We start from the raw sequence: 12,109 nt of genomic DNA, 5'->3' as shown, positions 1-12,109 counted from the left end.
GATGATCGTGAGTGATAACGGTTCGTGTTTTTCCAGTACCGAGTTTGCCAAGTTCACACGTCGGAACGGCATCAAACATAAGTTTGTCAGCCCACATCACCAGGCTTCAAATGGCTTGGCCGAACGATCCGTGGGAATCATCAAATCCGGATTGCAGAAACTTCAGGAGGGAACCCTGGAAACAAAGCTGTCTCGTCTCCTGTTCAAATACCGCATCACGCCACAATCAACAACCGGTGCAGCTCCGTCTGAGTTATTGATGAAACGACACTTGAGATCGACACTTGACAATCTCAAACCAGACATATCATCAAATGTTTATCAGAGCCAGCTTAATCAAAAGTTGGTGCACGATAGGACGTCCAACAGTCGATGTATCAACATTGGAGATCCAGTGTTTGCCCGAAATTTTGGTGCAGGTGCGACGTGGCTACCGGGAGACATCATCGAGAAGCCAGGTCCACTGTCCAGTGTGATTCGCCTGCAGGACGGCCGCGAAATTCGTCGACATCAGGACCACATAACCTACCGTCACTGTGAGTCGATGGAGCCTGTAGCATCATCACAGTCAGGACAACAGTTCGACCCGCCACTGCCGGAGATCGTCGTGGCCGCTCCAGCCGGCTCGGATGCCCCGAAAACCTCTGCAAACGCTACACCCTTCGTGGAGACCAAAGGAATCACCTCGGACTCTGTATCCACTGGTACACCGCGACCCAAAGGAATCACCTCGGACTCTGTATCCACTGGTACACCGCGACGCTCAATGCGTGAGAGAAAAGCACCCGACCGGTTGAATCTTTGAAGATGTTTTTTTTTCACGTTGACACATGTTCTATTTTCACGTATTTTCATTATTCTCATAACCGTTTGCACACATATTTTCACATGGTTTGGAAATGTTGCTTTTGAAATGTCAATTCTGGAAATCTAGCACGTATTGCTCTTGGTAATTTTGGACTTAAAGGGGAGGATGTCATGTATGCAGTGCAAATGTTCACCATTGTATCCCTACACCGGGACCGGGTTGTATCCCTACGCCAGAGCTCGGATGGCGCTGCTGTGAATCGGGCCTTGATCGGCAGAGTGAATAAACGCGTACGACAATTGATCGCAGTTTGTCGAGATACTTTACAGGGGTGAATTAGCAGGGGTAGAAAAGTTCAAGGTTTTGGATGGGAGAAGATAAGAGATTGTGGTGAACAGCTGTTTTAAAGACCTGGAGGGAGGGGTGGGGTTGAAGGGAGTAGGGGAGTTTGTTCCAGAGGCGGGAGAAAAGGGGAATGAAGGAGTGAAGGTGAGCAGAGAGCCTAGATTTTGGCAGTTTAACCATAAGAGGGTTGCTGGCAGATCTTGTACGACCTGTAGGAATATTTGGGGGACAGAGCACAGATTGAGCTGGGGGAGCAAGGCCGGATAGGATTCGGTAGAAGACAGAAAGACCACCTACCTGCCTGCGGTGAGTGAGTGAGAGGCCCTCACAATCAGCTTCATCGCGGGAGATTCCAATGATTCTGAAAGCTTTTGTTTCAACAGCGTGAAGACTAGCTAGGTGTGAGGCAGGAGCACCGGCCCAGAGGATCCGGCCCAGAGGATTTTGGGGGATTATGCATTCATTCATTTATGGGCATGGTGCACTGTGTAAAATTTGATGTAAACTTTTTCATTGTGACTTTGTGTTTAGTCTGTCAATGTTGTACCAGTTAACGTTATATTAAAACATTATTGTGGGCCTGGAGTTTGGAAAGTAGACACAACTACTTCTGCTCTTTCACTCCCTCTTTCTGTTCTCTTCACCCTCTCTTTTGCTCAAGGTCATCTGCCATCTGCTTGGAAATCAGCCAACATCACCGGTTTGCACAAAAAAGGTGCAAAAACAGATCCCAGCAACTACAGACCAATCAGCCTTCTCCCAATTATCAGCAAAGTCATGGAATCCATCATTGCTTCAGATATTAAATCTTTCCTCTTCTCCAATGGCTTGATCTCTGATCATCAATTTGGTTTCAGACCTGGTCACTCTACTCTGGACATGCTGCTTCTGCTTTCTCAACAATGGATGGAGGTCCTCAATGCCAAACAGGAAATTAGAGCTGTCTCCCTTGACATTTCACGTGCCTTCGATACGGTCTGGCACCCTGCTCTGCTCACCAAACTCTCCTCCTTTGGTATCCATGGAAATCTCCACGCATGGCTGGCGGACTTCCTCTCTGGTCGTAGTCAACGTGTGGCCCTGAATGGGTTTCTCTCATCTCCTCTTCCTGTTCAGGCTGGAGTTCCCCAAGGTAGTGTTCTGGGCCCTGTGCTTTTTCTGGTCTTCATCAATGATCTCTCTGACTCTCTTTAAAATCCTCTCTATCTCTTTGCTGACGACTCTACTCTCTGTCGCTCCATTCCTCATCCCTCAGATCGGCAGTCTGCAGCCTCCTCACTCTCTGCAGACCTGGACAAAATCACAGACTGGTCAAACAAGTGGAACATGTCTTTCAATCCTGACAAATCTCACACTCTTACAATGTCTCTCCGAAAGGACCGACTGGACAACCCTCCCATCTACTTTCTCAACAATCCTCTCCAAGAAGTTCTGTCGCTCAAGCTTTTGGGTCTCACTATCTGCCATGATCTTTCTTGGGAAAACCACATTTCCAAGCTGGCCTCCAAAGCCAGTCGCCGACTGGGCATCCTCCGTCGTGCGAAGTCCTTCCTTGGCACACCTGAGCTCACCACATACAAGGCTTTCATCCGCAGCTCAATGGAATACTGTTCCCCCCTCTGGGCTGGTGCTCCTGCCTCACACCTTGCTCGGCTTCACGCTGTTGAGGCCAAAGCTTTCAGAATCATTGGAATCTCCTGCGATGTAGTCAACACCGAGGGCCTTTCACTCACTCACCGCAGGCAGGTTGGTGGTCTTTCTGTCTTCTACCGACTCCTCTCCGGCCTTGCTCCCCCAGCTCTCTCTGTGCTCTGTCCCCCCAATATTCCTTCAGGTCGCACAAGATCTGCCTGCAACCCTCTTATGGTTAAACTGCCAAAGTCTAGGCTCTCTGCTCACCTTCACTCTTTCATTCCCCTTTTCTCCCGCCTCTGGAACAAACTCCCCCACTCCCTTCAATCCCACTCCTCCCTCCAGGTCTTTAAAACAGCTGTTCACCACCATCTCTTATCTTCCCCCATCGAAAACCTTGATCTTTTCTACCCCCGGTAATTCACCCCAGAGTCCTTGCAGTGTTCATATGTTTTATTCCTCTCCCACCTCCCCCCAAGTCCTCCCGATGTCCCTGCTCTCAAATGTTGTGTTTGTGTCCTTCCCCCTCTTCCCCCTCTCTTTTGTGTCCTTCCCCCTCTCTCCCCATCTTGTCTGCCGCTCCCCTTGTTTTTTGTGTTTTGTGTGTCGGTTTGTCTTTTTGTGTGATTAATGTTAGCTCTTTCACGAGCCTCGATGTTGTATACAAAAAAAAAATATATATATATATATATATATATATATATATATACTTTATGTAATTTATCATTCCTTTAAGTTTATACATGTGTACTGTATATGTATTATAACTCAGGGTGTGCATGTCTAGAAGGTGAAACATTAATGATCCTTACATTTGACCTCAATTTACACCGTTATGAGATATTCATAAATATGTGAAAATTTGTACGGCATGTACTTGTTGCTAAATTCAGGACAACCTTTTTGAAGTGCAACTTTCTAAATCAAGCATATATTAGCCACAAACTTGGTACAGGGACACAATATATTGTATGTTTGTGTTTGCCTCTAATTTAATTGATAAATTAATGCATATAACGTGTTTACTTAACATAAGTTATACATTATGAAGCCCCATTGACAGCTATTTTTTAAATTTCCCCAAAAAACGTATTCCCCCTTGAGTGAATTTGTGAGATTATGGGGCAGGTAGTGATGGAATGGGGTAGGAGTGAGTAGTGAGTAGAGGGAGGGGACATGGAGTGGGATGCGGGTACGGAATAGGGTTTGTATGATACAGGCAAGTAGAAGTAGAGTAGAGGAGGGAACAGACAGGGAAGGGATTGTCACTGAAGATGTACAAAAGAAACAATTAATGAAATGCAAACATCCATGGAAGCTGTTGTTCTTGAGATTTTCAAGTCAGAGATACATTTTGAACTATAATGCAACCCAGTACAAGAGCATACCTCCACCAGGTGAACAGTTTACGTTTTGTATCCTAGAGTAGACTAACCCCCGCTCTTGCGGGGAAAATGGCCTTAAAACGATCATTCATTCATTCATATAGTAGACTGGTTTTAGCCTGGTGTTGGCTTAGCGGTTAGGGTGCCGGCTTGGAATCCTAGGATCCTGAGTTCGAATCCCAGTCAATCGCTGAATTAACACCAAGGGGAGTTGACTCAGCCTGTCATCCTTCCGAGGTCGGCAAATTGAGTACCAGCTTGCTGGGATGAATGATTCTGGTGTGTACCCCGATTTAGAATAGGTATACCGTCTACCTGCGCATCGTAAGACGCGACTAAGGGTTGGCATCAGGAAGGGCATCCGGCCATAAAAAAAAACATTGCCTCAAACAGGGAACCATGATTGTCATGGGGCCCGCAAGGCTAACCCCCGCTCTAGCGGGGAAAATGGCCTTGAAACGATCATTCATTCATTCATTCAGTAGACCAGAAATCACAATACAGAATCACATTAAATCAAAATCATCCGTCCATAACTTTTTGGGATATCCTGCTTTGTATCGTTTTTGGCCATATCTCCCAATGGTGAAGACAACATGCATTTTAAGGCCATTTTCCCTGCTAGAGCGGGGGTTAGCCTTGCGGTCCCCATGACAATCTTCTCCATTTTGCCCTATTTTCTGCATCTCTCCTTGTTAACCCCCTTGCCCGCATTTCTTCTTCCACCATCTTTAGCCAAGTCTTTCTCGGTCTTCCCCGTCCTCTACTTCCTTCTACATCAATTTCCATCACTCTTCTCAACCAGTCACTTTCATCCTTCCTCAACACATGACCAAACCATCTCAGCCTGTTCCTCTTCACAGCATCAATCACAGGCAATATTACCATCATCTTTCGCAATTCATCATTTGTCTTCCTCTCTCTCAACGATACTCCGCACATCCATCGAACCATTCGCATTTCCACCCTTTCCAGCCTTCGTTGCTGCTCTACGTTCATTACCCATGTCTCGCTCCCATAAATCATAACACTTCTCACACATGCAGCATACACCTTTCCCTTCAGCTTCAGCGACACTCTCCTCCTCATCAGCACGCCACTCAGTTCCCGAAACTTCTTCCATGCACATCTCACTCGAGCAACCGTTGCCGAGTCTGATCCACCTTCTCCATTCAGCATGTCTCCGAGGTAGCAAAATGTTTTCACACCTTCCAGCTTCACGCCGTCTCCAAGATCCAACTCAACATTTCCTCCATCTGCAGGTCCCTCTGTGCACACCTTACATTTGAATGTAGCTGCCACACTGGTAAATGACCCTCTCAGACCACTACATTTTTGATGAACCCACTCAGCGCACATTGTACATTGAATGGAGTTCACTCCAACACCCTTCCTGCACACAGCACACGGCCACTTCCCAGTTCTTTCCACCTCACCACATGCTTTACCACTTGCCATCACCTTCGTCTTTCCGATATTCATAATGGTGAAGAATCACTTTAAAAATCAAAATTCTACTAGCCGGATCCGGATATTCGCCAAAATTGAATTAATTCTTCCTTGTCACACACACAACCTGTCCAACAAGTTTCGTCCAAATCCGTGCATAACTTTTTGAGATATCCTGCTATATGTTGGTTTTAGCCCTATCTCTAAAGTGAAGAATCACTTAAAAAATTAAATAATTCTCATATCCTAATCCATATTCAGATCTTCACCAAAATCGAATCGATTCTTCCTCGTCACACACACAACTTGTCCATATCCGTCCATAGTTTTTTTAGATATCCTGCTCTGTATCGTTTTTGGCCCTATCTCCCAATGGTGAGGAATCACTTTAAAAGTTCTACTAGCCGAATCCGGATCTTCACCAAAATCTAATCATTTCGTCCTTGTCACATATGCTACATCTCTGCCAAACTTGCTCCGAATCCGTCGACAACTTTTTGAGATATCTTGTTCAAAAACGGACGGACAGACAGGGGTGAAAACATAACCTCCATCCACCTCTGGTGGCGGAGGTAAATATTAGAGGAGGGGTGATATAAAGGCGAGTTAAGAGATTGGAGGAAGGAAGAACTGTAAGAGAATGCATTTTTAGAAACGGAATGATTGAAGGAGCGATTTGAAAAGAGCCTTTTGAACAGTAAGAAGAGTGAATTGTAATAGAAGAGAGAATTTAACAAGGGAGCAAAAGGAAGTTGAAACATTTTAAAACAAACACCGTGAAGACTGTCTGGGTATTCACCAGAATGAGGGCAGGGAAACTGCGAAGGCCAAGACTGCAGACGGGGTCAAAAAGGAGGAAAAATAAGAAAATAAAACCAGATTTGCAAGTCAAGTGGAGCGTAGCTTGAAGGAAGGTGGAGGTGCATATAAGCCCTTGGTTAGTCCGGTAAGAGGGACTCCTTTTTATTATTATTATTATTTTATTTGAAGGTTTGGTGAAAGGAGGTTTAAGTCAAAAGAGAAAGGTTGAAAGAGATCGTGAAGGAGTATGGTGAATACTTCATAAACAGAGTGAGGATGGAAAGGTGTAATCGGAAAGATGGAGGAAGAGGAGGGAAGAGACAGCATGTGATGTATGTAATTTATTTATCTATGTTTTTTTGATTTTTTTTTTAATATTTAAGACGTTAAACATGGGGTTGTTGACTGATTTAAACCTTTATTTTTTTTGGTTCTGCCGTTTTGTGTTCTCCTGTCCGGATTTTTCCGTTTGTTTGACGGGGCCTCCCATCTGCAGAGGTTGGTTCCATGCGTTGTTGATGTGTGCTTGTGGGGGACTTGCCCTAGCTAGCCAGTTCATGAAGGACTTGGGACTGGGACTTTCCTCTGGCCAGCCCAGCAGGAGGTTGGGCATTGGAGCATTGGAGATGGTGGTGCAGGTGAGAGGGGGAAGACTCTCCCTTGGCATTCTCTTGAGGGGACTTCATTCGGACATTTTCTGCGGTTGGTGAATGACTCCATAGTGTTGTTGTCTTTTGCTGAGGCTTGAAATGTTCTTTGGCAGTGAAGGTGTTGGTTTGGGTCCTCTATGTCCAGATATTGGTGGAGTGATACAGTGCATTATCTGCAGGGTGTTTGACTGTTTGTGTCCGGTTGAAAAGGCTCTGCTTACCACCTTCTCGGGATTCTGGAGCGTGGGGTCCAATGGTCGTTGATCTGGTGTAACCACACCTCCATTCCCTGTCCCCTGCCACCCAGCGGATCTCCCTCCTTTTGTTATTGCACTTATTACTATTCTTTCCACCAAATATTGTGGAAGCTGTAACGTCGGCACTGTTGCTCCGATCAACGATCAAGTTGAAACTTTCCAGGAATGTTGGGGCCAATGGGAATTGATGCCATATTTTTTTCCGAATTTTGATTTTGCAATCACCATGGCAACTAGCTTGGATTTAAGTAAAAACTTTAAAAATATTCTTCTCCAAAACCGCAAAAACTATCGATTTGATTCTACTCATGTTATGATCGACTACCCATGGTGCAAAAAAGTTGTATAATATGACGTCATTGGTGAAGCGGTTTGGCAGCTACGTTGAGGTAAAAAATATATATCGTTAGACTGGTCAAAAATCACAGACTGGTCAAACAAGTGGAACATGTCTTTCAATCCTAACAAATCTCACACTCTTACTATGCCTCTCCAAAAAGACCGTCTGGATAACCCTCCCATATACTTTCTCAACAATCCTCTCCAATAAGTTCTGTCGCTCAAGCTTTTGGGTCTCACTATCTGCCATGATCTTTCCTGGGGAAACCACATTTCCAAGCTGGCATCCAAAGCCAGTCGCCGACTGGGCATCCTCCATCGTGCGAAGTCCTTCCTTGGCACACCTGAGCTCCTCACCACATACAAAGCTTTCATCCGCAGCTCAATGGAATACTGCTCTCCCTTCTGGGTTGGGGCTCCTGCCTCACACCTAGCTCGTCTTCACGCTGTTGAAACCAAAGCTTTCAGAATCATTGGAATCTCCCACGATGAAGCTAACTCCGAGGGCCTTTCACTCACTCACCGCAGGCAGGTTGGTGGTCTTTCTGTCTTCTACCGACTCCTCTCTGGCCTAGCTTCCCCTGCTCTGTCTGAGCTCTGTCTGAGCTCTGTTCTCCAAATATTCCTACAGGTCGCACAAGATCTGCCTGCAACCCTCTTATGGTTAAACTGCCAAAATCAAGACTCTCTGCTCACCTTCACTCTTTCATTCCTCTTTTCTCCTGCCTCTGGAACAAACTCCCACACTCTCAATTCCACTCCTCCCAAGAGGTCTTTAATACAGCTGTTCACCACCATCTCTTATCTTCCCCCATCCAAAACCTTGAACTTTTCTACCCCTGTTAATTCACCCCAGATTCACTTTTTTGAAATACCGACTTCTTTCCTGGAAGTCCTAGCAGTGTCCATTTGTTTTATACCTCTCCCACCCTCCCCCCTTTCCATGCCCCTCCCCCCAAGCCCTCTCCCTCCCACAGATCTCCCGATGTCCATGTTCTCTCATCTTGTACTTGTGTGCTTCCCTTTCTCTCCCCATCTTGTCTCCCGCTCCCTTTATTATATGTTTTATGTGTCCGTTTATGTGTTTTTTTCCATTAATGTTAGCTCTTACATGAGCCTCGATGTTGTATACAAAAAAAAATCTATCCGATTAACACAAAACATTTTTGTGGTATATACGCATCTATCTGCATCTATCTGTATATACGCATCATCATCTATCATTTTTTTTTTTTTTTTTTATACGCATCAATAAGAACTTGAATATGATTTTTTTTTGATTGGTCACATGATCTGGCAATGAAAAATAAAACAAAATTGATGAAAATTGATGATGTCATAGGTCACGTGACCTATATTGGATATCATGAAAACCTTTAAAATGCATGAAAACCTTAATTTTTCGATCGATTGAGTTGAAACTTGTACCACTTATAGTATGCCATTTGACTTGATGTATATCCTCTGGATGACGTCTTCGATCATGTGGCATTGCGGCCATATTGGATTTCATGAAAAACTTCTAAAATGCACCTCCTTCATTTTTCGGATCGATTCAGTTCAAACTTTGCATAATTGGGGCCGGGCTGCTGTTGTCAAGGATGTTGTTGCACACTTGTCCAATCAGAATGGGGTGTCTTGGTCCCCGAGGCATCACTGCTTGCAGTTTTGATTTCTTCTTGTTTCCATACTTTTTCACAGTAACATCCCTACATCCTTTTTCATTTCAAAAAAAAAAGTTTTTTTATTATTTGTTAAATAGCTTTCCAACGACCTTAAGGTAAATCGAATGAAACTTACTGTGAATCATTTACTCGATGTTACGTCATTTCCTCCTTCTTGCGGAGGTACCTTTAGGATGTCAGTCAGCGTTATCTTCATTCTTAACATACTTAGCATTCGGCCTACATAAGCTATCCTGGCAAATAATGAACAGCGATTGACATTTGATATAGTTCATTGTTGGCCACATATCACACTCTGGTTGACCCATACTACTATCCTATCAAGTTTGGTTACAATCGGTACAGGCATAGCCGAGATATGACAATACATTACCCATGATGGTGTGGAAAGACTGATACACGCAGAGACAGACAGACAGACAGAGCTGGTCATTCTAATACTTCCGGAACCAAGGTATGAATCAATTCTTTGCCTGAAGGTATGTCACCATATTATTACTTATTACCCCTCCAATAGAAAGGGCCCCCCACATGGGGTTTGCAGGGGGCCACTCACATACCCAGCGGAGCGTCTGCCTTAGCTAAGAGCCTTCTTTGTGGTACCTTATCAAAAGCTTTTTGAAAGTGTAGATAGACTCCATACACTGCACTTCCCTCATCCACCCAGTCAGAAACTGCCTCATAGAACTCCAATAAATTAGTTACATGTGACCCCCCTTTAGCAAATCTGTGTTGAGTACATCTAATTAGTTTGAAATTATTCAAATGGTTCCCCATCTGATTCCTAATTAATGTCTCGAACACCTTCCCCACAACTGAAATCAAAGTAACAAGTGTATAATCCTCAAATTATTCTCTAGACCCTTTCTTAAGTTAATGGTATTACACTTGCAACTCTCCACCTGCTATTTTACCACCTAAAATCCCCCAAGGTGCATTCCGTCCAGCGGTTCAGGAATGCGTACAAGTCAAACAGGCAAACAACAAACAAACACACAGACACTTCTCAAATTATATGATGTAATGTGACAGTATAATCCACCCTCCTTTCCCCTACCCCTGTAACCTGAGTTTTGATATGAACCAGGCAAAACCTGTAATAAAAATTTATAACATCATGCGTAAACATTTCTAGCCTGGTGTTGGCTTAGCGGTTAGGGTGCCGGCTTGGGATCCTAGGATCCTGGGTTCGAATCCCGGTCGATCGCTGAATTAACGCCAGGGGGGTTGACAGCCTGTCATCCTTCCGAGGTCGGCAAATTGAGTACCAGCTTGCTGGGATGAATGATCACGGTGTGTACCCCGATTTAGAATAGGTACACGGTATCCCTGCGCATCGAAAGAGGCGACCAAGGGTTGGCGTCAGGAAGGGCATCCGGCCATAAAAACATTGCCTCAAACAGGGAACCATGATTGTCATGGGGCCCGCAAGGCTAACCCCTGCTCTAACGGGGAAAATGGCCTTAAAACGATCATTCATTCATTCATTCATTCATGCGTAAACATTTCACCTGTTGTTAATTAATTATTGGATTGTGTTGTCGAGTAACCAGAGATCTTGCAGCGTATTATAGAAGCAAGATCAGTACAGTCTGTTCGTATCTCCTGCTTGTACGGGGGTTGCTTTGATATAATCATTACAGACTGCTGTTGCTGCTAATCATTTAATCTCTTTGCTTCTATCAGGTGCCAGTTTCTTTGGCAATGCTTGGTCCACATCTGCAACTACAGCAGTTTCTGCAGCAGCCTCTGCTTACCACACAGCAGCTGCAGACTTTCCTGCAGCAGCAACAGGCACTCGGGTTGCAACAGGTGAGGGCTTTCATACTGTGGAAGCAGATAGATACACTGAAATGGGGAATTCGATTGATCAGCTGTAGATAGTTTTTTGGATTAAACAGTGGAGTGGAGTTTTAAACGCACTCGTATGTGCACAGTTGATAATGGTCCTGCTTTTCAACTGGCATTCATGTCACTAACGGCCTGTAAAGTTAAATCTTTTGTCACTTTGTCGCAAATGGCAAACAGCCAAATTATCAATACTCTCCATTGTTTTAATAGTTGTTAGCAAAACCTCTATAAACCCCGTGCAATTTTTAAAGCTGTACTATTGCTTTGCTTTAGGGCACAACGCCTCCTGCTGACTCCATTCCCGAATGGAAATATCGAGTTGGATTCAACTCCACCTGAGATTCAACTCATCACCAGATAATAGTTGAGAGGCACAAACAAGTTACCACTGACTTTTTGTTTTTGAAATATGCAGTATAAATATCAAAGCAAAGTGAATATTGAGCTTTTCAAATTGGAATTTTAAGCTATCGATTTTGTGGAACTTCAAAACTTGTTCAAGGATTTTAAATTTTCCAAGAGTATTTTTCTTTTTTGCTCATATGCAAGATGGTATAGTTCCATACACATTCAAAGATTTTTCAATCAAAAGGTATCTTGATATTTTTGTGCTCAATACTATATTTCTGAATGGCAGTTTTTGCGATTCACAGTTTTGAAATTGTAAACACTGTAAATAGGACTTGCATATTTATATGATCGAAATATTCATATTTATTATGATTTATGGGAGCGAGACATGGGTAATGAACGTAGAGCAGCAACGAAGGCTGGAAAGGGTGGAAATGCGAATGGTTCGGTGGATGCGCGGAGTATCGTTGAGAGAGAGGAAGACAAATGATGAATTGCGAAAGATGATGGGAATAGAGCCTGTGATGGATGCTGTGAAGAGAAACAGTTTGAGATG

The 12,109-nt window shown here is 44.1% G+C and overlaps 1 protein-coding gene across 5 annotated transcripts in view; it reads left to right on the top strand.

Moving 5' to 3' along the window:
- The window catches only part of LOC137424903 (forkhead box protein P1), a 257,074-nt gene that overhangs the window by 159,737 nt on the left and 85,228 nt on the right, over window positions 1-12,109 (top strand). For all 5 annotated transcript variants that reach the window (XM_078776067.1, XM_068112795.2, XM_078776069.1 and 2 more), the window contains one exon: window positions 11,038-11,163. In XM_078776067.1, coding sequence (XP_078632193.1) covers window positions 11,038-11,163 — 126 coding nt within the window. The remainder of the gene's footprint in view (window positions 1-11,037; window positions 11,164-12,109) is intronic.

The sequence above is a fragment of the Myxine glutinosa genome, chromosome 4 (genome assembly GCF_964187855.1).
Source record: "Myxine glutinosa chromosome 4, kmMyxGlut1.1, whole genome shotgun sequence".
Lineage (NCBI taxonomy): Eukaryota > Metazoa > Chordata > Myxini > Myxiniformes > Myxinidae > Myxine > Myxine glutinosa.
Note: the sequence above shows the minus strand (reverse complement) of the source record. Positions and strands in the feature narration are given on the sequence as shown.